The 26,549-nt window shown below is 37.9% G+C and overlaps 2 protein-coding genes across 3 annotated transcripts in view; both read right to left on the reverse strand.

The window, feature by feature from the left end:
- ITGA1 (integrin subunit alpha 1) overlaps window positions 1-26,549 on the reverse strand; it is a 146,251-nt gene that overhangs the window by 111,579 nt on the left and 8,123 nt on the right. Inside the window, exon 1 of one of the 2 annotated variants that reach the window (XM_037530625.2) lies at window positions 22,275-22,575. The exons of the other annotated variant lie outside the window; for it this stretch is intronic. The gene's annotated coding sequence lies outside the window, so the exon portion shown is untranslated. Of the gene's footprint in view, window positions 1-22,274; window positions 22,576-26,549 lie in introns of those variants that run through there. 2 annotated transcript variants of the gene reach the window in all.
- On the reverse strand, window positions 20,400-22,279 carry PELO (pelota mRNA surveillance and ribosome rescue factor). The gene is made up of 2 exons (XM_037530626.2): window positions 21,369-22,279; window positions 20,400-21,063 (listed from the first exon to the last, which is right to left on the reverse strand). Exons 1-2 carry the CDS (start codon window positions 22,092-22,094, stop codon window positions 20,632-20,634), a joined length of 1,158 nt encoding a protein of 385 aa, XP_037386523.1. The 5' UTR covers window positions 22,095-22,279; the 3' UTR covers window positions 20,400-20,631.

Raw genomic sequence — 26,549 nt, forward strand, 5'->3', positions numbered from 1 at the left:
GTAATATGAATATGATACTTTGTAAATGATTAAAAATTATTTTCATCAATTTTTTAAAGATTTATTTAGTTTTATAAAAGAACCGGGGTACAGGCCAAATGCGCGGGAGGGTGACAGGATTCACCAGAGACAGAGCAGGGAACAGAACAGGCAGACTGAAGAAATACACTGCTGAGGAGAGCAGTGGGCGAGACAGGAGAGGTCTGCTTGCCATGTGGGATTCTCCCCGGCTGGCCGGGATCAAACCCGTGCTGCAGAGGCTTCAGACAGCTTCACAGTGCAGCGCTCAACTGCCTGCGCCACCAGGGAGGACCTGTTTTCATCAATGTTTTATTCATCAAAATAATTTGAATTGGCAGCAAACATGTATCTTCATTAATGTCTCTTTATCTTAAACAGCTCTGTAATTTCTACAACGTTATATTTTTTTAAAGATTTGTTTATTTTTATACAAGAGGATTCACCAGCAGGGAGCAGAACAGGCAGACTGACTGAAATACACTGCTGAGGGGAGCAGCGGGCATGACAGGAGAGGTCTGCCATGCCATATGGGAATCTCTCTGGCCGGCCGGGAATTGAACCGGCACTGCAAAGGCTGCAGACAGCTTCACAGCACTGTGCTCAACCCACTGTGCCACCTGGGAGGCCCTACAACATTATTTTTAAAAATTCATGATCATTTAAAATGCTTAAATATATCATAGAAATCAAGTGCTGCCATTTTGATCATTCATTCTGTATCTGGCTGTGAGATTTGTCTAAGAGTCAGAAGGACCTCAGGAAAGTCAGCACCACTGAGAGTCTGGACTCATGATACAGTTCTTTGGACCTGATTCCCTGGAACCCTCTTGGAGCACACACTGAACGAACTCAAGTGCGCCCTTGAAGAATCTCAGAAGGCCTATTTAGAACATCTCATTAGAAAATCTAAATGATGGCAACACTGAGGCCTAAACAATTAAAATATCTTGCTTACAATTTCATGGCAAGTTTGTTGATGGAACCTAGAGAAATCCATTTCCTTGCTCTTATCTGAGTTCCCTGTCCACTATCCCATGCTAAGAAGCTCATGAAACAAAGATGAGCCATATTCACTGCACATCCCTAAGAAGCAATTACAGCCCATACAAGGCAGCTAGATTAGAGGCATCAAGACTTCTTCAAGTCTTGCAGCTGTGTTTCCTCAGAGTATGACAAAGTCAGAGGTAAACTAGAAAAGCAAGTGGTGAGTGAGCAGAGTCAAGTGACAGACTTCCAGTTGGCAAGAGACTTAGGCCCCTTGGCCTAGAGCCATCCAAGTGTCCTTCAGCCCTGTGCACAGCAGGCAGGGTACTCTGCTGCCAGTTCTTCTAGGAAACTTGCAACTTCTCTGGGATTGGATAAATTGCCTAGTCCTGCCCAACTCAAGCTGACAAGAGTCCCTACATTCAGCTGGAGGAGAGTTGTGTTTCATTTTATCTCTGTATCTGTAGGGCCTTGCATAAGACAGATGCCCAAAATATGTTTATTTGATTAGAATAACTAATTACAGACATGACTTTGTCAACAATCTACCTTAGGCAAAATATTTTTTCCTCTGAGCCTGGATTTCCAAGTTTAGCATGCAGAAATGCTAACAATAATTCTTGTGGTATTGTTGTGGTTTTGAAATGGGATTCTGCATATGAACACCATTTGGGAACTCTAAAGCACTTTAAAACAGAAAAAAATAAAATATCAGAAAACTACCTCCATGTGGTAACTTGTCAAATAGCAGTGCCAATTTTGCTACTGACATCCTTTCATTCCACAAAATGTATGAAATTTCGGTTCTTACAATACAGGCATATCTACTATAATGTGCTCTAGTCATTCCTAAAAGCAACTTCATGTTTTCTACAAAGTCACATGTAAAACAATAGCGTTTACAGTAAAAATAGATTTGGGGCTACCTATTCAAAACCTACACAACTTTTTTTTTCTTGTCAAAGCACAAACAGAGCCAATAACAACCCAAATAAAAATACCAGCATGATTTTAAAGGCATATTAAATTCCTAGTAAATAAACACTACACTAAATATAGGACTTCAATGGAGGAAAGTAAAAAATATTGAAGCTGAAGAGTTATATATAAATAAAAAAATGAAAAAAAAAGAGTTACAGGGAAAATGAACTACTAAGTTTGAGACTAACATGTAATAACCCCTTCAAAAAATCACACATATGCAAAACTAAATCAGGAGGAAGAAGGTAAGGAAAATGGGCATTGCATATATATTGTCCAAGCTTGCTGTGTCCTGCTTTTAGTGTGCGTGGTATTCAGGTGCTGGTAGTTGGCAACATAAATATTGAGATGCTAGGAAAGACTGCATTACAGTGACACATATAGTGACACCATTGCCCTATTCATGAGTTATGAATGAGCTGACATTTTGGAGCCTTTAACTGTGAACCATATTTATACTATTACTACTATTGCAAAAAGCTTGATTCTTAGATACTTTCAAAAAAAATATAATAGAGTGAGAATTTATATAATTTATATAATTTATATAATTAGAATTAGAATCTCTAAATGGTGAGGCGATGTACTGTAACATGCAAAGCACAATGTTAATGCTAGATGCTTTGCTAAGGCAGTGAGGATTTACTTGGTTTCTTACATTATTATACCTAAAAAGGAATGCACTAGCCTTCTCTAATTCTCAACATTCTCTAATGGCCAAGGTATTTCACCACTTTCAACCTTGTCCTGGAGAAAGGAGAAAAGAATCCCACAAAAGCATTCTTCAATGGTATTTTTAAAGATGAATGTGGAAAATGGCTATAAAAGACTGAGGTCTAAGTCTAACCAATTTAACACCTACAGGAAATTCTCAGATGCTTTCAGGTAAGCCATCCTTGAATGTTATTCCCAGGAAATTCACAAAATATTCTCGTGCAGCAGAAGGAAATCCTGTACTGGACATTCATGTAATGGGTTTGATTCCAATTCTGAAAGTTTCTCACCACAGAAAAACAGTAAAGCTTATTGTGCAAACATGTGTAGCTCTGTGTTAGCCCCTTGAAAAGAACTGGTGAGATGGAAGCTGATTATGTGATTTACATACCAGTGTCTCGATTGAATATAGAGAACCACACTATTTTTTTAAAAAAAAGCTTAAAAAGCCATGATGCCAAAAGAATAGCTGGATATACTGAGGTTATGTTTATATAACTGCTGAGTTAATAACTTGTGAGTTTATATTCATACACATTTTTTGCTTAGATAAGTTCTATTAATTATCCCTGATTTGTAAATACACTCAATATCATGCTCTAGGTCAGGGATCAGTAAATTGTGTCCTATGGATTCAAAGCCATCCACCATTTGTTTTTGTATATAAAGTTTTGTTGAAACACAACTGCAGGGTAAATGGTTTTTCAGGCTTTTCTGCCCTCCCAGCATCAGGATTGCCCTGCCCAGTGGGGGGAGGGGGGGCTGCAGTTGTTACATTGTTGTAAACTATCTTATCTACTTCTGTGGGCCATGGCAGAGTATTGAGATAGTCACCAAAAGAACCAGAAGAAGCAAGAGGAGAGAGGCAGGATAGAGAAGAGGTTTGAAAAAAGCCAGAGGAGCCCAGAGTGAAGACTTGCCAGGGGCTTGGAGGCCAACGCTCTGTAAAAGCCTGAGAAAGCCACTGAGGGCTACAGGAGTCTCCTTTACCAGATCTGCGGAATCAGAAAACCTGCTCAGTGACCATCCTGCCCCTACAACAACATTGCCTATTTTCTATAATCACTTTTGTACTACTGTGGCAGAGTTAAGCAGTCACTACAGAAACTGTGACTTGAAAATCAAAAACAATCTACTCTCTGCCCCCCTAATAAAGAATGCCTACCACTGCTATAAATAAAGATGAAACATTTTAAAATGTTCATTATGATTTGCATATGCAAAGATACATACTTAAAAATATTTTTAGATCTTCATAAGTCTATTCCATTTGAATCTTCTTTACTTTAATCAAGGCAAGATATAGGGTAACATTCTGGCAGAAGAAATAGTTATTCTGACTTTGCATGGTATTAGTCTTTGGTGTATTAAAGTATCACTGTAGATTTCTATTATCCTAGAATGATATGTTTTCGCAACCATATTTGTTTCTTTGGGAGGAAGATAATCTCTCTTTGGTCAGAATATAAAAGCTTTAAAATAACATTCATTTTATATTTACTTAAAGAAGGAGCGCTAACAAAGCTTGTGCCAGATCCTCCTCAGGTCACAGATTTAAAACATTTAAAACATTGAGCACCTACTTTGTGAGAATACTTATAGAAAGCTTTCATAATATAATCTTCACATTTCCAGATGGTATCATCCCCACTTTATAGATGAGGCTCACTATGCCTTAGAGATACCCATGTTACAAATTCACTTAGTTACAGAATCCAGATTCAGACCTAGTAGTCTCTGAAAACCAAACCCAGGGCACTTTCTATTTCATTCCTTGCACTTCAGCAATTCTGGTATATTAAACTCCAACTTCTATAAAAATAAGAAAGCCAAATAAGGGAGAACAAGTTTCAAAAAGATTAGCATCTTATCAGGTTTAAACCAGATTGAATGTTTAATGGAAAAAATTCCTCAGATATTATTTCTTAGCGGACAGCATTTGAATCTTTAGAATTTGTTGGGTTTGAGAGGGCTTAAACTATTCTAAATTGATTCCAAGCTGACAGAAGTTTATCTTCCATTTTTTCTTATATTTAGGGTGCCAATTCTATGAAGGCAAATGAATCCAGCTGCTAGGTGACACTACTTTGAAAACAATTTGAAGAAAACCCCCACGTGTTATAGCCAGTCATAATATAGTCAGAATTTTACTACTATTATTTTCCCCTTGATTCAGAAGAAAAGTGAAAGGGTGGGGGGAGGGAGGGATAAATACACCACTTTCTGGAAATGCAGAATGCTGAAGAGAGCTCTCTTCCAGGGGGGTTAAACTTCCCACACTACACTCTCAGAGGACATGTGCAAGGCAGTAGGCTCTGAGACCTGCTCCTCTCCTCTGAACATAGTCATATGGGCCTTCCTTGGTACCCCGGATCCTGGTCTTTAAGAGGGGGATGGCTGGGCACCTGATGTTGGGCCTACCAACATTCTTTCAGCCTATACTCGAGTTCCTTATTTGACTATCTACTCACTCAACAGTCTGTTCAATAACCCAGTTTCCCTACCCCTCCTACTGGGGGGAAGGATTTTCTGAACAAACTCCACAAATAGGTTTTATGGACCCCACCCCCACCCCAGACCAAAGAGATCCAAGACACCAACGACTACAAATCCCATAATGTCTTCAACACTGAAGTGAGGATTGCTGGGAACTGGGGCTGGAGTTAGCAATCAGATTTGGTATGTAACCAGACATGTGGGCCTTGGGGGTCCTTGGTTTTTCACTGGCTTTCAGTGTGCTATTGGGGTTCCAATTTATCTCTTTCTTTCTCCTGAGTTATTCATTTCTTCATTTCCCCTTTTTTTGTAAATAAACACTTTATTTCCCTTTCTTGTGTGAACCTGTAGTTGAGTCTCACTATAAGTCCCTTGTAAGCATGCAGGTGAGGATCCATAGTCAGGCCACCCATTTCACATTGGGGTTGCCCTATACCCTCCTAACCTGCTGTGGGATATGGGGGGAGGAGGGACAAATAACAAGAAAATTTTATGCCATGGGTCAGAAACAATAGAAATAAACCTTTAGCCCATGGTTTAAGCTTTTAACTATGAATAGCTGACATAATCAACTGTCAGTTAGATAGCAGCTTTCATCTTTCCCATAAAGAAACTGTCTTTATCTGGAAAAAAAAAAATACAGGGATTCTGGTTTTATTTCCACTGGCAGATTGATTTCCTTTCAGAATTAAAAGTATGTCCAGTGTTCATGGATGTGTACCGAGTCCCAAGGAGATAAATTTTCGGCATCAGGTAGAAAAAGGTAAAAAATCTTGAGCATTTACTCTGAGTCTGTCATGATAAAAAGTGTTAATCATCTCACTTAATTTTCAAAAAACCGGATTAGTTTCCACTGAGTTTCTAGGTGAGGAAATTGAAGTGAGTCACTGAAGTAGAATTAGACACTGAACCCAGCATCCAGTACTCAACAGGAAATGTGGATCTATTTGCTAAGACCTCCTCTTCCATGCTGGGAGTCTGACAGCTGGACTAAACAATGTTTAGGCTAAGGACAAGTTGGGAGCTGGAAGGTGCTCAACATCTTCCTCTTTCCTGGCCCCCATTTCCTTCCAGAAGCAAATATCAGCTGGAGAAAAGCAGAGATAAGAGATGCAAGTGACCTGAGGTGACCTCAATAAGGGTGCACAGTAAAGGCCAAGTGTTCCTTAAGTCTCCCGCACTTCCTTTGAGCTTCACAACTCATGCTGAATTTCTGGCTGCGAATTTGCCCTGGCCAAAAATTCATAGATTTCCTGACTTTTAGTATTTAAATGAGTTACTACTTAAAAATCTACCAATAGGATTGGATTATAGATCTTGCTGGTGAATCAGATATCCATTTCAATATCAGGAGCCCACGAATAAATGGAAGTCAAGAGTTAAGGTAATTATTAAGAAGAAAAATCAGGCAAAAGGAAAAAAAATAATTTTGACACTTATTCATCTAGTTTAAAAGGCCAGGGTATTTTTTCTTTAGCAGTTATGAAGCCTGAAAGAGATACAGTCTAAAATTTTCCTAACTAGTAAATGTCTCTGCTCTGATAAGGAACGTAAGAGTTAAAAAATATCTATTAGACTAGATGAACAAGTGATGAGACATCAGGCTCTGGAGTCAGACTAACCTGGGTTCCAGTCTTAGCACCATCATTGTTTTTTCCAGCAAGTAACCAAGCTGGAATTTACACAATGCCTGTCTGGCTGCCAGGCCTGTGCCCCTACCACCAAGATGGTGACTATCTGGTTTAGGGACGCTGGAGATTGGTTTTCTTACATCTACTCTTCTGAAATGGTTAGTAGTTTTTTTTTGTTTTTTGTTTTTTTTTTTTTTTGGCTCTCCAGAACCCACACATGCTTCCTCAACTGGGGAAGGGGATGGGATTCCAAGGATAGGAGTGTATAACAGTTCTTCATCCTGCCTCTCCACTCACAGAATATGAGCATGTAATCTCCAGATGGCCACTCGGTTGTTCCTGTCCATTAGTGATTATTCTTGGAAACCTGGTAGAGTTTTAAGTCCAGTGGATCAGTGATGCTGTCTGGGAGTGGTGATTCCATTAGGTTGCCTTGTCATACATAGATGATTTTTGTAGCAGGAATTATCTCTTCCTATGTGAGACTCCTTGTCTTCCTCAGAAATGTTCCTTTATTGCTTACAGTAGGTTTGATTTCTGTTGTTAGCAGCCAACTAAGAATCAGTAACAGAATTGCAGTTTTGTTGATGACTTATGTCTGTCTGAAACACCCACATAAAGAAGCATTTAAGTAATGTAAATAATCATTAAAGATACCCTGAAGGTGGTTAAATGGAGGGAAAGACAACACCTATTGTTCTCCCTAAGAGTTAACATTAATCTTACTTGATTGGAAATTTAATGATGGATTATGGCTGATAAAATCCAACCTCAGCATTGTGAAATGGCAGGAGCTTCTCTGGTTCCAGCACACATCATCAGGACCTCCTATGTGAGTGGTTAAGATTCTCTGTGTGCTCATAATGTTTTCCTAGAAGGGGCTGAACCAGCATGAACTACACAACTGAAATGTGCTCTTCTGTGTTTCTCTTCCTTAATGACTTGTACCAGTTACAAAAGTGAGGTTTTCATCTTCATCCTTTGTGTAATAAAGTGGGATATGCATATGTATCCTAGTAAAAAGAAATGAAAATATTATGAAGACAGAGAATGACCTGGCTACTCCACCTCTTGCCGAGGGTAACTCCAGATGAAGTGGGTCTACTTTTTCTGGCTTTAACACCATCTTTGACAGATGGTAGGAATTTATGATAGGAAGAGTCATGAGGCATTTCTTTTGAGTCATACGCCAGTGTCTGATCTGGTGCCAGGTGGTACATATGGTAAAAAGATGCAATACGAAGGAGGAATAAAATTAAGTTAAATAGAGCTCTTACTCATTTGCAGGTATTTTTCTTAAATCATAGCATTTGTTTCTTGCAACTCTATAAGGAAAGTTTTATCATTTTCCCATCTTACAGATTGCACTCATAAATCTAAATTTAATCATGAGTGTAACATAACTTGTCAAGGATCACAGTGCTGGTAGAGGTGGCAGAGCTAAGATTTTCTAGTTCATGGGCCTCCCTGGTGGCACAGCAGTTGAGCGCTGGGTTGCAAAGCTGCCCCGCAGCCTCTGCAGCACCGGTTCAATCCCCGGCTGCTCCTGGCCACCGGAGGAGGGTCCCACATGGCGCACAGACCTCTCCTGCTGCCCGCTGCTCCCCTCAGCAGTGTACTTCGGTCCTTCTGCCTGCTCTGCTCCCCGCTCTGGCTCTGTTGAATTCTCTTGCCCTCCTGCGCTTCTGACTATACCCAGTGCTTGTATAAATAAATCTAATAAAAAAAAAGATTTTCTAGTGACAGCAGATACATTTAGAAGGTGACCAAGACTTAAATACCATCTTCCAAGGTGATTCCAGCCAATGATAATGTGTTTCTGTTGTCAACAATTTTAGCTCTAACTCTGCACTACGTATGATGTTGCAGCTTTGTTCTATCTAGCATAATTCTTGCATTCCAAGATTTATAAGCTCCATCCTTCAAGGAGTAGGAACCGTTCCTACATGTTATACCCACTCTCACTGTATCCAGCAACATCTTTCACATTCATATATGACGCATGCAAATGGCATGCATCACAAATTGATCAGCATTATTTCTGATTGTGAATTTATTATAGCAAGTCCAAGATACATAAAAGTGTAGACAAATCCCACATTATAACATTAACACTAAAGAAATATATTCCCCTTGTCAACATTTTTAAGTTGCCCTTTCAGCAATGGAGATCAATTATTCTCCAACTTCACAACTTTTCTTATGCTCTCTTTATTCTTTGCCAGACTGCTGAGTAGTATTGTGGCCACAGAACACAATAAGGCCAAATGATCTACTTGGTGCTGAAGCATCATGGTTTGATCTGCCTGCAGATAAGAAGCACCTGGAGACTTTTTGTGTATGCACATGTCTGGGATCTTGTCCTGAATACTCTGAATTGTCTGAGGTGTGACCCACACATCAGTGTGATTTTAAAAGTCCTTCTTGATTCTAATGTGCTGCCTGGTTTGAAAACTACCAGCCAAACTTAAAGTACATTCCAGGAAAAATAAAGACCTGTGTTTTCTCACAACCAAGTTCTTTGGGGCAGCAAGCAAAGTTGATAGGAGAGCAAAATAACAAGGAGGAAAGTGAAAGGACAATGAGACTTGGCATGTCTATTGGAATGTGGTAAACTTAAAAAATATTTGGAAACCTCAAAATTTTTATGCACCCCTTGACAAAGTGCTTTGAACAACTGTTTCTCCCCTCATGCTCAAGTTTAAAGACCATCACCCCCAACCTTTGAAAATATGGGAATATTTGGCAAAGCATTCTAAATAAATGTCCCTCATCTCTGGAATTTGCTCCTTCTAGCAGACTGCTCTCTTTAGCTGTCAGCCAAACCCAATTTTGGCAGTTTTTGAAATATGGTACAAAATAGATTCTTTTAAAACCTGAGAGTCACTGAAGATTTATTTTATTGGAAAGATACAACTTTTAAAAATAACAAGCAATTCCTGCTACTGCACCAAGTAGAGGCAGGGTTCTGCAACAGTGACTATGGAATCAAAAGGTCAATGTCTTCCCTCATTCTACTGAGACAGAAGCTCAAAAGGATGAGGTGGTTTCAAGTCACACAATTACGGCAGGACCTAGGCTTATACTGTTGTTCTGATTCCCAGACCAGATCTCATGTTTGCCCACCCATAGCCATAGAGTCCTCTGAAAGTGGCATAGATTATTTTCTTCCGTGATTTTTCCTTGGTTATTCATAAATTCAATGTTCTTCCAAATGCTTATAAAACATCATTGATAACTGTAGCAAATATAATGTAAATTAAATTATAAATTTGTGTGTGGTATCCTTTTCATTGTCTCAATATGAAATCTGTTTGTATTACATTTTTAAGACTGATAAACTTTTTAATTCATTTAGATGGACATGTGTGAACCCATGCATCGAATGCAAATCTAAGAGCTTTCAATATACAACAAACTATTATTTTAAAAAAAGCTGTGTCTGGGCCTCCCTGGTGGCGCAAGGGGTTAAGCATCGCGCTATGAAGCAATCCACAGCCTCTGTAGCACGAGTTTGATCCCGGCCGGCCAGGGAGAAACCCACATGGCACAGCAAACCTCTTCTGTCTCACCCCCTGCTCCCCTCAGCAGTGTATTTCAGTCAGTCTGCCTGTTCTGCAACCCGCTCTGTCTCTGGTGAATCCTCTCACCACCACCACCCTCTCAGCCCCAGCCCCACCCCCGCCGCCCTGCATCTCTGGCCTGTACCTCAGCTCTTGTATGCATAAATAAATAAATCTTTAAAATTAAAAAATAAAATAAAATTTTAAAAAGCTGTGTCTTTCTCCATATTTCATGCCTATTCACTCCATTTTCCACTATATTTTACTGTGACCTAAGTAAATTATAGGAGCCAGAGATGAAAATGAAAAGCCAGGAAGAATTTTAACACTTACTAAGCTCTATCAAGTTCTATGCAAACAGTAAGTAGTTCCATAGTGAGAAATTTATAGTGGTGATAAGACTCATTTTCTTAAAAAATGTATGACTACATTTAATAAGATAATTCATTTGTCTCTGTTCTTCCCACTTCCCCACATTCCACATGTTTCTCCATTTCCTTTCACCCAGGCTGAGAATGCCAGAGACACGCAGGGTCAGAGGACTGTTTCCAGAGTTCATTTTCCTCATAAAATATATTGATTGTGTTCTTTTCTCCCTTTGCAGAAAATGTTCTTCTTTCCGCCATAATGTTACATCCATATTTCACACAGTACTGAGAGATTGTTATTGTTTATTAAGGGTGCTTTTCCTTTACACTAAGGAGAAAATGACGAATAACGAGAAAGAAAAACATACTAGATCTTCCTAATAGCGGGGCTCGGTGCCTTCCCCAGGTCCAAGCTAACTCCCTGTCACCTCCTTCTTGATTGCAGGCCCAGCAGTTCTACTTGCTCTAAGGTGGCCCCACCACCCCCTTGATTCTGGACATCCTCATTTCCAAGAATGTGGGACATAACGTTCCATACTCCCTCTTCACTACCTCCTTTCTAGCTGTCCTGAAAAACACAAGCTCTCTTCTGGTTTAATTGTTTTGCTATTAGTCATAAGAGAGAAACAGGAGATAACAAAAACATGAAAATACGAAGAATTCCAAAATATTTCAAAGCCCTTTCAGTCACGGTCTCTGGTTCCACTGTACGGAACCACTCTATGCCTTTTTCACTTCTTTTTAAGGAAGGAAGCGATGTAACCTCCTTTCTCCATGTTGTCTCTTTTTTGGTTTGTTGACTCTACTTCAAATACTAACACCTGGAAAGCTTGGGGATTCCAGAGGCCACTGCATAGAAGAAAACACATTACCAAGGATATCAGAGAGGCTTTAAAAGAGGAACAAATGCTCTAAGTTCCTTTTGCCTTATCTTTCCAGACATAATGGATGATCAATGTGAGTTTCTGGAATTTATCAGTTTAAGTCCAGACACCACCTTCTCATTGAAGCCAAGCTGAGTTAGGAGAGCCCTCTAAGCTTCCTATCTATACTAGACTGGGTATCCCTAGGAGGAAGGAACTGTATTCTCTATTCATCTTGTATTACTGGGGCTTTGCAGAGTGCCTACTAAATAGAAGGTATTTAATAAATGTCAGAAGAATGAAATGGTCCTCAGAAGAAAGGCAAGGGGCAGTTTTTGCTGAGCAGAAGATAGTTTTCCAAGGAATGGACAATTGGACTTCAAAGCTGAGTTTGTGTCTCAGTGAAGTTGTTGAGAGAGAAACTCTCTCTTCCCCAAGATAAAGAGTTATTTGATCAATTTTAGGGTATTTTAAAATGCCACACCATTCCCTACCATTTCCCAACATGCATTGGTGACAGGAGAATGGGTAAGAAATTGGAATGGGATGGATCACACAGCAATGTATACCCTACAAAAAGCTGTTGACTTTGGGCCTCCCTCATGTTGTTGGCAGCACACTGTGAAGCTGTCTGCAGCCTCTGCTGCACAGGTTACATCCCGGCCGGGCAGGCGAGAAACCCACATGGCACAGCAGACCTCTCCTGTCTCACCCACTGTTCCCCTCAGCAGTGTATTACGTCAGTCTGCCTGTTCTGTTCCCTGCTCTTTCTCTGGTGAATCTTCTCACCCTTCTTGCACATCTGGCCTGTACCCTGGTTCTCATATAGATAAATAAATCTTTAAAAAAAAAAACAAAACAAAACCTGTTGACTTTGAGCAAGTTACCAAGCCCCTCTGGGACTCAGTTTGCATTTGAATTGTAAAGTGAAAAGGTCAAATGGTAAATAAGGTTCCTTACAGCAGAAACCTCCTAGGATTCTAAATGACTCTGAAACATGTATTGCAATGTATTTTCCATTTTTCTCCTTTCTACCTCATCAAAAACAACAACAAAAAAGAAAACCAAGTGACTTCTACCACTTCCAACAATAGACTTGAAGAAAAAAAAAAGCTGTAACTATGGTCACTGGATCAAATGAGCTGTAACACTAGATTAAAATGTTTTATATCCACACAGCAATTTTTCACAACAGTGTCAGACAAAAAGTTCTAGCTGTGTTTACACTAGGACTTGATGAAAAATTCCAGACATAAAACTTCTGGAACTTAGACTTGAACTCAGAAGACCTCCCACCTCTGAATAAATTTTATAGCTAAAGTCTACTAGGATTTTTTTCCTTAATAAGAAATCATTTTTCAACAATTATTGTAGTTTTCTTACTGACATTATTATTATATAGTAAAACTAAGGCTATTTGTCATTACCATTCTAGACGTGACAGCTAGCTAAAGATTTAAGAACCACTATCTTTTAACAATTTTTCATGAAAATCATTTTGAACATGTTACATTTTGTTTACTCCTTTACCAAAATTCACTGAATGTAATTCAATCTGCTTTTCCATATGAACACCAGTTCTACTACAACATAGTAATGTACTCAAACCCCAGTGAAAAACTCTGCGCCCTCGTCTCTTCTCTTTTGATGGTGTTTCCAGATCCACCTCTGCTGTCAGTTGTTACTTCTCACTGCTGTCACCTCCCTGTCAACTTCGCAACTTGTGGTCATTTCTCATTGATATCTAATTTGCTGAATAAAGGCAGGGAAAGTTCTCTTAATTCAATTTTATATATCCAAACATTCCTGCTACTTAAGGTACTTAGTAAATATTTGTTGAAATAATGTGTGAATTGATGCAGTAAGTTAAAAAAAAACAACAACAAACCAAATTTTCTAAAACTAGGTGTGAATAACAGATGGTGAATAAAGGCTTGAGGGCCTTTCTTGAATACATATATAAGCTTGCAACAATTTCTGTACACTTTCTAATTCTCATGTATATTCCAGATAGAACAGAGTACCTAAGGATTTCATTACTGACTTTCCTGACAGATGAAAAATAATAGTGGGAAGTTAAAAAAAAAAAAACAACTTATGAAATGTTTACCAATTATATAAAACTTAGTGTTATCTAAAAATTTTTCTTCTTTTAGGCACATGTTTGACTTACTATAAACAAAGGACTAAGGAATGTAATTGGCATCCTTATATTTTTTTAGGGACTTGCCTGATGAAACACTTCATCACATCCATAAACTACGTGATTTTGGATATATTATTTACCCTCTTTTAATTTCACTTTTTTTGGTCTGAAAATAGTAACTACAAACCTTTTTCACAAGAGTCTTGAATTACATAACTTATTTTAAAGCACTTACCACAGGCCTACGTAGTCCTTAATAAGTATATAGTTACTTTAATTGTAGCATGATGCCCTTCCTAGGGTTTGAGACAATGGTGTCCACTCTGTGGATGGCCAGGCAACCTGGCTGCAAAGACATTTGCTGCTATATTTGCTGCCTAACAGGTACTGCCCTGCTTCAGTATTGGGTATTTTGGAATGAATGTGATATCCCTAATCAAAATAAACTCAAAGTCCTTTAAGTCTCCTACATTATAGAAAATAGGCTTTTCCATTACACTAGCATTGTGAAGAATGGGATTTTAATGTGGATAATATTAAGGGATGAAAGAAAGGAAATTTAAAAGACTGATAATTCCAGTCAATTAATCATGAATGTCATGATCTTTAGAAACTGGCTTCTGGTAATGTAAGATCTTCCATTATAGAATTAAAATATTCATTGTCAAAAGCAAAAAAACTAGCCATGAACTTATTTGCAATTAGAAAGTAATGCACAGAAAAGTGAATTTTCCTTGAGGGAATACATTCATATCTCCTCAATTTAAATGAAGAAATTTCCAAGTTTCCTAGGTTCTTCCCATGTTATTTATCACAACAGAATATACTAACAAGTTTCTTAAAATAAGTTAATTTTTAAATGGTCTATTTTACAAATTAGTACACTTAGAATTATATATAGAACATTCTGAAATATGTATAAGAATAGAAATGGTGATACTATATCAAATGCTCCCTAAAAAGGAGGAATTCTCTAAAAAAAAAAATGAGATTTTACAATCTCCACTTCACTTTACCATATATCTTTTGCCAATGTCTTTCTTAGGCTTTCTAATCTATCTCCTCACTGAATTTGGTCAATTTATTTTTTATTTTTAGTGACATTTACCTTCTACTTTATGACTATGTTAAATATCGTCTTAAATTGTTTTCCTTGCTGAATTCTAAGGTTATTATAGACACACACAAAATTATACTTGCATCTCAACTCCTTTAGAAATCACTTTTATTTTTCAGTGACACTTTTGCACTAAACTTCCAAATTGACAGTTCATGAATGCCACACATAATGTATTAAGACACTCTTGAATGGCAGTTTTCAAAAACACTAAATCTCTTAGAATATATAAAATGAAAGTTCATGTATTCAAGTTCACATATGCTTATATCAAAATGAAGAAAATGATTTTATTTAGGAATTTAAAATTATCTGAAATCTGATTCTTTTTTAAGTTGCTCTGCAAGTCTTTCCTTAAGGGAACTTTTTTTTTTTTTTTTAAAGATTTATTTGTTATTTATTTATACAAGCACTGGGAACAGTGAGAAGTGCGGGAGGGTGAGAGAATTCACCAGAGCCAGAGCGGAGAGCAGAACAGGCAGACTGACAAAGTACACTGCTGAGGAGAGCAGCGGGTGCGGCAGGAGAGGTCTGCTGCGCCATGTGGGACCCTTACCAGCAGCCGGGGATTGAACCGGCACTGAAGAGGCTGTGGGCAGCTTCGCAGCCCAATGCTCAACCACTGCGCCACCAGGGAGGCCCTAAGGCAACTCTTATGGGAACTTCCCTTTGGGAACTCATTTACTGAAAAATGTGTAATAACAAAATGACCACCTGATCAAAATTCATTTTTAACACAATTATAAATAGAACATTGAGAAATTTATGCCACATTTCTGACATCCAGGGAGTAAAAGAGAAAGAGGTGAGGGAAATCATAGACACCACATTAGGACAGGGAGCATGAGGATTAGTAACCTAATAGTAGTAATCCTTTGGCCTGATTCAGATAGGGTTAGTAATCCCTGTGCTGTGCTGTGGGAATCCCTGAATAAATATCTTAAATTCAATCATCATTCCCTAATATATACATTCCTATGTTTATGTGTGTGTATATATATATATGTGTGTATATGTATGTATTCAGTATACACTTTTTTTAAACTGGAATTTTCATATACTAAAATACTAAATCTATACAAGCACATGTACATTGAACAACTTAAAAAAATACATACACAAAAGCCAATTTGGCTATTTCCCCAAAACTTAGGCACTTTTTATCTTAAGAAATTCTGAAAAACTCAACTTCTATGAAATCAACATTTTTGTTCTTCTAAATGTACATTTCTAGTGTACTTGAGAGGTCTATAGAGAAAAATAATTATGTGACTTTATTTATCATTAAACTAAATAAACATCACTGCTTCGAATGGTTCCAGATAATAGAGCCAAGTAGCATTTAAAGAGATTAAATAGTGCTTTTGCCCAATGCTTCTGTGCCAGGCCCTTTTTTTCCCCAGCTTTGTTAATCTTTGCTAGGTCATTTTATTCTTCTCCATGATTTTTTAGGTCTCCAAACATGTCACAACTCTTGTCTCTTTATCCCCAGCCAACTGCTTTTTTCCGAACTTCAGACCTGTGCACACAATAGCCCAAAGTATCTTCTCATGTAGGTTAACTCACTGTCATTCATTAGTCAAAAGCTTTTGAAAATCTATTCTATGCCAGGAACTGTTCTGAGCATTGGGATGTAGAAACAAAGCTAACAGATAGTAATTTCTTCCTCCATGAAACCTACATTCTAGACAGATAATAAGCAAAATGAATAAAATCAGCATTATAGAGAAAAATAAAACAAGAAAGGACTTGGAAAGGAATCTTAGAAAACTACATCTTTTTAAAGGCTGGTTTGGGAAGATCTCACTAAAAAGGTGACATATGAGCAAAGGCCTAAAGAGAGTAAGGGAGTATAGAGAAATCTGGTGGAAAAGCATTCCAAATATCCTATAAATACTCAAAACTGAGCTTATTATTTTTTTCTTCAAAGTTCAACTTCTCCTCCTCAAATTCCTTTATAAATTATGCCATCATTCTTAACAACAATCTGTAGCCTCCTCCAATCCATCCTTAATGTTGCAAACAGTATTTATGAAATGCAAAGTTTATTATGACATCTTCCTGCTTAATTTTTTAGTAGCTACTTATTACGGTAAAACTCACTCTTTATCGTAGAGTCTAATATGACTAGCACACTAGTTTTGTCCTCCCTGCTGTTCTGTATAACCTCTCCAAGTTTCTCCTTACCATTTTAAGTGAATTTAGTGGCCATATAGAAAGTTCTTCACCAAGTGGCCCCTTCTAACTCTGTCTTTCTACAAGTTACTTTTGTAACAGTGACTTCAATTACAACAGAGGAGATGCAAATCACAACCACAATGAGATTTCACCTCACTCCTAAGAGAATGGCCTGTATCAAAAAGAATGGAAACAACAAATATTGATGAAGATGTAGAGAAAAAGGAACTCTCATCCACTGTTGAAGCAAATGCAATCTAGTTTAGCCTCTATGGAAAATGGTATGGAGATACCTTAAAAAAACAAAAATGGAAATTCCGTATGACCTGCAATACCTCTGTTATGTATTTACCCAAAGACTATAAAAACACTAACAGGAAAGACTTTTGTATTTCTATGTTTCCAGCAGCATTTTCTACAATTGCCAAGTCATGGAACCAACCTAAATGCCAAACAACAGACAGCTGGATCAAAGAAATTGTGGATTATATGCTCAGTAGAATACTATTCAGTTATTAAGGAGGATGAAATAGTGCCTTTTGGGAAAAAAAATGGGTGGACCTTGAGGTGATTATGCTAAGTGAAATAAATAAGGTGAAAGATAGATATTGCATATTTCACTATCTCTGGGATAGAAATAACCAAAAAAACCCCACATACTGGCAAAGGACAGCAAAAACAATTTTCTTAGACTGTGAAAAATATACTGGTTACCAGAAGGAAGGGGTTCAGGGAAGGAAAAGGATAGGACATTGGCATTGGAGGTTTAGTGGAGAGTAAGCAAAGCATATGCTCCTATGGAGGAATAAAAATATAATATATATGTTTACATATATAGACTGTAAACAACTTACAAATTAATAAAAAAAGATTTAAAAGTCTTGCTTAATGTTCATCTTTCTAAAACCCAGCTCAGTATTTGGTTCAAAAATGGACATTAAAAAATTAATAGCTAAAATTAAAGTATTGCTTTTAATAATATGGGTGCCCCAATTCAACATTATACAGAACACAAAGTCTTATTTACTTGGAAAGCCATCTGATCTAAAAGTAGAGCACTCCTTTCTATTGAGCTGTATCCACTAACAGCTTGCTACTACTACTCTGCTTTGTGAGTAATTTTACATATACTCAGTGTCATCTGCAAGTATATATATATATATATATATATATAAGCAATAAAGAATTTCAGTTCTAGAATATGAGTTGTAGAAATTGAGTCACCTCTGTAACAGATATGAAATTGAAGAACTGATCATAGAGGTTAAAGAGGAAAGTAAAATTAGTGACAGAAAGTTGAGATAAAAGCTTTACAAAGCTACTCTAATGGCATTTGAGAGGGAAAAGGCCACACTGTAAATAAGAAGGCAATAAAAAGGAGATCTAGAACCAATAATATACATATAAAGTTAGCAAAATATTTACATATAAATAGGCACCGGGAATAACAAAATGTAATTTGATTTGTATCCTATCTAAAACAAAATAATTTGCAAATGTCTCATAATTGGGCCTACTGGGGGTAGCAAACCTTTGTTTACTAGCACCTTCAGGTAAACAGAAATTTACAGAACATTACTTTAAGAAGTATATTAATTATTGATAGTGTTACCACACCGCCATTGCTTATTTACAGCAGTTGGATTTAGACTGTTACATATATATGATTCTAAAGACCTATGGTTTTGTTTTTTAAATTGTAAAAAAAAAATACTCAAATGGACTAATCTTACATGCTTCTATCACTATTTATCACATTCTATCACTTATGTATCTAGAATGATTTATAGTCTTAATTGTAGAGAATGCATGTTTATAAAAATAGGCAATCTTAAAAGATGTCCTAAATACTTGACAGGCAAAAGAACAGGCTTTCATTTAAAGTTTTATTAGTAAATTGAATATTGGCTAGCTAATTTTCTTAAAAGAGCTTAAAACGCAAATTTTTTCTCTATGATTGGTGACTCCTGACAGAGATTTACTAGCACAGATTGTATAAGATACTGCCTATGTTTACCTGATTTTATTGTGCAATCAAATGGAGAGGTCATTAAATTCCAGTTTGCGTCTCTGTGTAGATTTAGGGTAGAACTATGGATGCTAGTTTTTAACAAGCTCTCGGGAGATGCTGGTTCATGAAGTAGGCTCGCATAGCAAGGCTTGAGTCACTGGTTATCAGCCTGGATGCTTATTAGATCATTTGGGGAGGAGCAGGAAAAAAAAAAAACAAATCGCATTTCTAGGGATGATTATATAGTCTGGGTCCAATATGGGTATTGAGTTTTAAAAGTTCCTCGGGTCAGGCTAAAAGGCAGCTAAATTTGTGCCTGACATATTGGTTAAATTTATCAGTTGATTTTATTTCTCCTGATTTCTATTACTGTAGTTAATAAAGACAGGAATAATACAAACATGTTAATAATCAGTATTACACAGGCTATGAGTATTAGATGCTCCAAATCTCCAAATTTTTGCTAAGAATATGACTATCAATCAGATGCTAATGTTAAGAATCTTAGTGGTATCATTTTGAAACTTTTATATACCAAATTTATAACGTACTTTTAACGATATTTTAAAGTTAAATATTCATGGAATCATGACAATCTGAACTATTTTTAGATTAGGAGGCAGATAGATGAAAATACAGGATTTTAAAGTATACAGAAACATCTTTTCTTAATTACTGATAAAAAATTTCAGATTAAAAAATTCATAAAATATCCCATCATGGCACTTTTATCAGAAGAAAGGCTCACACAGAAAGAACAATCAAAAGTATACTAGTATCCCTATTTGAAGTAGGCACAGTGATCCTAGAGTTATAAACTGTATCATTATTTATACAGCCTTTCTTAATTATTTTGCTAAGTGGGGGTTTGTAAAAGACCAAGACGCAATTCCATTCCAAGTCTCCTCCCTAAGAGTTGGAAATGCACATTGAATACTTAAAAAAATCACCAAGAGTATACTTTTAGCAACATTGGTTTAACAATTCTCTTAAGAAAAACATTTTACTCTTCAAGAAAAGTTCTACTTATCATTTGGCTATCACTTAAAATACTAAATAAAATTTCTAAAAGATGGAATGTAGAAGCAGGGAGAAAAGGAGCACTAAACAGTGCAAAAACACCATGCAGAATGAAAATACACAATGTAAACTGAGTATAATCTATTAAAGTGTTCCTAAGGAAAGCTTTCATAGCATGAAGTACAGGATTTCATGACCTATTCCTAAGAATATATAGGCACTTGTATTAAATACACAAAACTTTTGCTGCTGAGTACTATAACTCCTAATTCCTTATAAAAACATTTCAATTAAAAGACATTGTAATACATGGAAATTGTTTCCCTTTAGTTTATTGTTTAGTTTGAATACATATCCTGCCAACTGAATACAAGCCCTGCCCACCACAAAATACCTAGTGTGACCAAGTAAATGAGACATCCCTGTAAGAATCACAAAGCGCCACTCTGACAGCTTTCTGTCATCAGGAAGCTGAGAAAATTTATTGAAACAATGAAGGAGTGAGACACAAGGCTGATTCAACTTCAAGTTCCAATCATTAATCTTCTTCAGAACTGGAATCATCCTCTTGGTCAGAGAGTTCAGGGACAGGGAAGCGCAGAATGGCAGCTACTCCAGTCAATTGGCTGAGCTGTTCCCCAGATACGTGAAGACTAGAGAATATCCTAACAGTGCCTGCGTTCTCTTTCACACTGTCCACCAGCCGCACATAACGGCTCCGTGTGGCTACATCCTGGTGCCTGAAGAGCTCATCACTGATTAGCAATGTGTCAATTGCCAAGGCTTCGTTGGCTTTCTCCACTTGCTTGAGTCCATAAAAAGCTCGGTCAGGTTCATGTTGTAACATTTTATAAAAGTCATCCAAGGCTTTCACTTCTCCAGCAGCTTTAGTGTCTGAAAGGCGACTAGCTACAGTAGGGTCACAAAGGGCCTCTTTCAGGGAGTACTTGTGTCCAGAGGAGGCATGTACCTGGAATCACAATTACAAAAGTTAAGACAAAAAAATCTCTTAGAGCAACAATTAATCAGTCCACAAATGGCCCCAAGCCATAAGCACTAATGAGGCTTTCTATGTTTACAGATTTCAGCAAAATTATTATTAAAAACTTGTCATATATTTTACAGTTCTTTTTTTTTTTTTTTGATCTCACAGTACCAATCAAGTACAATGACTCTCTCTCTCTCTCCTTTTATTTTCCCCAGTTTTAAAACTTTAGGAGCAGTTTACACCAATCCCTCTCCCCATTTTTAATTATCCCTAGGTAAGACTTTTACCTGTAGAAATTTGGACCGGTTTTCCAGGAGCACTTTGTTGTCGGTTTTCACTGCTTGTTGAAACATGTAGTCACAGAACTGCTCTCTCACAAATCCTGGGCTGGCCACCAAGATGCACTTTACAACATCGAAGTGTATGTGGCGCTGGATGGCCTGGACCACTTGTTCATAGAATCGCTCCAAGGCCCGGTCATGCTGGGAACAGTTGCCTTTCCGTTTCCTAGGGATGTTCACTTCCACCTTGGCCCGAGTGAGGGTCATGCTGGGCGTGACTAAGCAGATATGGGCGAGGCCTTCCTGCATGACCACAGCAGCCACATCAGCACTCCAGGCTGGGTCACAGGCCTGCTCAATGCGCTCCAGAACCACACTGTCCCACTGTTTCTTGGCCAAGGTGAACTGGCGGTTGGGTTCCAGCTCAATGGTGTGGTAAGCCCCCATCTTGACATACTCATTCTCCTGGATGTTAGTCCCTTTGACCCGAAGCTGGCAGGCTTGAGAGTCGAAGTCAATGGCCTCCACGCAAAGAGTGAGGGTAGTGCGGACACGGTTGCTTCCCACGCTGCCGGTGGAGGACTCGGTCTGCACCTTACGGATGGTGGAAGCGCGCAAGCTGTCGCCCACCTGCACTAGATTGTAGGTGTGCCACATGTCCTCAGGTTCCTCGGGGACCAGGGTCACCTGGCCGGCATTGTCTTTCTCAATGTCTTTCCTCACGAGCTTCATGACCTTGGCAAGGCTCTGAGCCAAGCTGGAAGAACCCAAGAAGTCCCCAACCGGGAAGGGGCAGGGAGGGGATGGGGAGTCTAGGCCCGGAAGGGGGCGGGGTCCGGCTCCAATAGGCACTTGTCGGGTAGGAAGGGAACACTCTTAACTCCGACGCAAGAGGCCCCGGGGAACACTTACTTTAGCCCTTTTCTTCTCAGCCTCGGGGAGCGGCGGGCCGAGCCACGGCGAGAAACGCGGCGGCGAACACTTTCCTCCCTGCGGTTCAGCAGCCAGCAGGGACCCAGCTGCTGACGCAACGAAGGCGCAGGCGCAGCCGCGTCCCTCCTCTCGGCGCACGTTTTACGTCCCCAAAAGGGAGGCGGGCGCGCAGGCGCACTAAGCGAGGAGGCGCTCCCGGCGAGTGAGGGCAGTGTCCGGAGACTTTGGCGGCGTGTCTTTTACTCTGATGCTGAGCTTGGGCTTCCTGAATTGACTTTTCTGTCCCTATTAATGAGGAATCTGGGGAGTATGCGGTTGCAAATATATATATATATATATATATATATATTCAGCCGCATACAGCTGCTACTTTACACTTTGCACTTTCTTCTCCGATCCAATTGCAAACTTAACTAAAAGTAAAAGGAACACTCAAAAGTGCAGATTTAGGCCCTAGCATCAAATGATGATCGCCTTTGCTCCTGCCTTATCCTCACTCAGACATTCCATGTTTAATGGAGTTGGGGTGTCCAGAAGTTTCCTGAAAATAACTGCTCATGGACGTTCTGGGCTCTGAGCAAGCTGCCGAGCTGTTTTCTGCACTTAGTTACCGTGTCTGCAGGATCTAATTAACCCACAAGTTAAGGCACTGATCCCAGAGGGAGAAGAAACTATCTGTGGAATTTACCCCCGGGTGGACCTCTCAGTGGCTGGACCTGATGTCCTGGGAATCCCAGAACCCAAAGCTGGCAGTCTCAGCTTTCCGCAGCTCAGTAGCCTGTGAAATGTTAAGGATGGGGGTTGGGTCGCAATAGCTTAGGGCGGGAGCTTCACTTCCAAAGCTGAGCTGAGAGCTGAGCTATGGAAAGTGGAGAAAACCCGATCTACTGCATCTAGCCATACAGATGTGATCTGAAAAGAAAAAAAAAAAAAATTCCTTAGGTCACTTAGGATTATTTTCCTGCGGGGGTAGTGAAGGGGAGTTTGGAGTTTGAGAAGTGAGGATTGCCTCTTAAAAAGATCAATGAATTGAAAAAGCCCACCAAAGTTTCTTCGGGAATTAAAATGAGGTGGAGGCCAGAGGAGTGCTATATACATATCTTCCCATTCTCTTCTTTACTTTACTGTGTATGCCAGGAAAGGGAAGCTTACCACCCTGGACTTGTGAGACAGGGTTAAAACAGAGGTATCTGACTTTGGCACAAGTCTTTTGATAGTCAAGTGACAGTTGCTTTCCTCAGAGATTGTAAGAGAACAGAAAAGTCCTATTTACAGCTTTTGTGCACATTAGAACAGTTAATCATGGTTCTGTCGTCTTTCCTTTCCCTCTCCTTAACTGCTTTCCCTTTTCCTTCCTCACCTTCCCACCATATTGAGTGCCCTCACAAAGTTCCTAGCTCATTTCCAAAGGTGGGGGGGAGGGAGGGGGAGAGAGAGAATGAGCACACTTTTAGTTGTTCCTTGAATATCTTTCCACACAATTTCTACTCCAAAGTATGCCAAGGATTAAAAAATCATAAGGCAGGCACATAGGATCTTAATCCATGTTAAGGTTTTATTGCCGAGGTATCATTTTTTATAAACTGTAAAATTCTTTAATTTTCTTTACTACAGTATTACTGCATTATAGCATACAAGTTTCAGCTGTGCATCACTGCAAATTAACATGTGTACATACTACATTATTTTCATCAGTAAAAGAAGAGCAGCTATCATTTCTTGAATATTTACCAGGTACTTTCTTATGCTCTTTCTAATCCTTACCTCAAAGGTAAATATTTGTTAACCTTATTTTATATGTTAAGAAAGAGAATTACAGCGAAGAAATGTATTCATGATCACACAACCAATATTCAAATTCAGCCCTCCTTAACACCACGCTCTTTTCTCTTTCCACTACCACAATACTTTATTATGGATGCTTGAAATCATCTCTACAATCATAAATTACTTTCTTTTATCCACTACCACCTCCCCTTAACTGTCACCTTTACCAGTTACAGTCCAACAGCTTAGGAACCAACCTAAAGAATTTGCTAAGCCCCAGTCCTTTCTTTGCACATTTATTATTTAAAAAATATTTAATATTCCTCTTTCCAACATAGTTATTAATTTGCCCAGTCTAGGTCAATCTGCTTGAGAAAGATCTACTATTTTAGAAAAATACATATATTTCTACATTTAAAACCTGTGGTAAGATGTGTGTGTGTGTGTGTGTGTGTGTGTGTGTATTTCACTATGAGAGCAAACTGCTTTGGGCTATCTTTTTAAATGCAGATGTACTTGAGTGATTGAACATACTGCAAAATTTTCATAGAATCACTATTTGATCTGAAACATCTGTAGCAGAACTTTTTAAAAATAACTTGCACTTAATTGCTGAATGATCACATTTTCTCTCAGATTTTCTGTTGTAACCTGTGGTATTTCTAGGGCAATTGTTATCTTTTATTTCAAATTGGTGTTCCCTTCTCTATTAATTAAAATCCAAATTCCTAATTTAAGACCTTCATGATCTGGCTTTACAAGCTTTATTTCCCTCTTGTCCCATTTGGCATCCTACTTTCCACTAGACTAGTCTTCGTTCCCCATACATCCTGGGATCTTTCTGCTTTGCTGTGTCCCTATTTAAATTTCATTTCTTCTCACTCCTACTTGTATAAATTCTATTTATCCATAAGGACCAATTTAAATATTATCTCAAACTTAAAACCATGCATTATATTCATTGGAACACCTATCTTTTCTTACTTACTGAATTCTGAATGGATCCATTCACTATTTCTTGAAAAGTCCCTTGCATATGAATGGTAAGCTAAGTAGATTAGATGTAAAGTATGGCAGTTATAATGATAATATCACAGACAACTCTTAAGGCACTGGTATTATTATCAACCATAGCTCCTTTAATCTAATAATGATATTTAAAAAGTAATTCCACTTATTTTAAAACTAGTATGTTTATAGCAGTTATATGGTATACAGCAATAAATGTTATTTTCAGTCTTTTCTCAAATTAGCAAAATCATTGCTAGCTTGATTGAGCAAAATCATGATTTAGCTTTGTTGTTTTAAAATCCAATTTTCACTTATTTACTGGCTTTTGGAAAATAGAAACCTCTATATCAGTAACTTTTTATCTGTTTGTCCTATAACATTTTATTTTTATTACTCTCTCCAGGAAAAAAAAAATGTTTGTGTTGCTAATCTCCAAAAGTTTTCAATTTGAATTTTTTCATACGTTTCCAATGTCTCAAAAAGAAAACTGGGGTAGAAGTCAAGTGGCCTGGATTACAATTCTTACTCTGTCACTCATTTTCACTGCAACTTGTGGCAGAACTCAGTCTCATGGAAACCCAGTATCTTTTACTTGAAAACAGAGGGATTTGGATTCAGGAATTAAAATGGTTTTAATAGTACTGTAATAATAATTAAAAATTTTAAATGATATCCATAATTTCACCTAGTACATTATTTTTTAATATTGTATACTGCCTTTTGAATTCAATACTTCCTTAATCCCATTTTAAAGGTAAAAGACTGATTCTAAACTGAATGCTGGCAGGTTGAGACTCAGTAGACCTGAGTTATGGTCTTTTATAGTTGGATTTTAGCAACTTCAGATAAGTCTAACCTCTATAAACCTAAATTTTTCAGCCTATGTTGTAAGTAAGATTATCTGTCCTCTCTTTCTCATTGGAAAATCTTTATGAGTTCCTAATGAGATTATAACACTTTGTAAACTATAGAGCTTATATACCTCTAAGGTATTATGAAAACCTCTAAGAAAACCTGATTTCAAAAGAGAAATCTGATTAGAAAAGACAAGGGGCAAGGATTCATATTAATGTGATCATAATTCAGTTTTAGAAAAAATACCTAATTTAGTATACTTCACCAACAGTAAATCTTTTGGGGGCATTTATTTATGCTAGCATCTCTTTCCAAGATATATTTAAGTCTTTCCTACTGCACAGAGTAGTTCAAGCACTTTATTGCTAATTGATTTACAATCCTTCCTATAATAATAATATGTTTAAAATTTCTTTTATGACGAAGACCTAGGTTATAGGCTTCTGAAGAGGGAACTCTTGTGTGAAAACCTTGTACTTAACATAGCAGCCATTAAATAGTAGCAGCGGTATATATATATTTTTGTTTCCATGTTGTACTTTTTTGCAAGACTTAGTTTTCTGAAACAAAAAACTATTCTTTTGTCTGCTCACAGCATCTTAGAAGCACCTTCCATCAGTG

Source organism: Talpa occidentalis, unplaced genomic scaffold, assembly GCF_014898055.3.
Source record: "Talpa occidentalis isolate TD23 unplaced genomic scaffold, MPIMG_talOcc4v2.1 talOcc4.6, whole genome shotgun sequence".
Classification (NCBI taxonomy): Eukaryota; Metazoa; Chordata; class Mammalia; order Eulipotyphla; family Talpidae; genus Talpa; species Talpa occidentalis.

Coding starts and splice junctions, on each gene's coding strand:
- PELO (XM_037530626.2), bottom strand. CDS start 22,094: ATGAAGCTCGTGAGGAAAGACATTGAGAAAGACAATGCCGGCCAGGTG. Junction 21,064..21,368: donor ACCGGTCCAAATTTCTACAG/GTAAAAGTCTTA, acceptor TTGTGATTCCAG/GTACATGCCTCCTCTGGACA.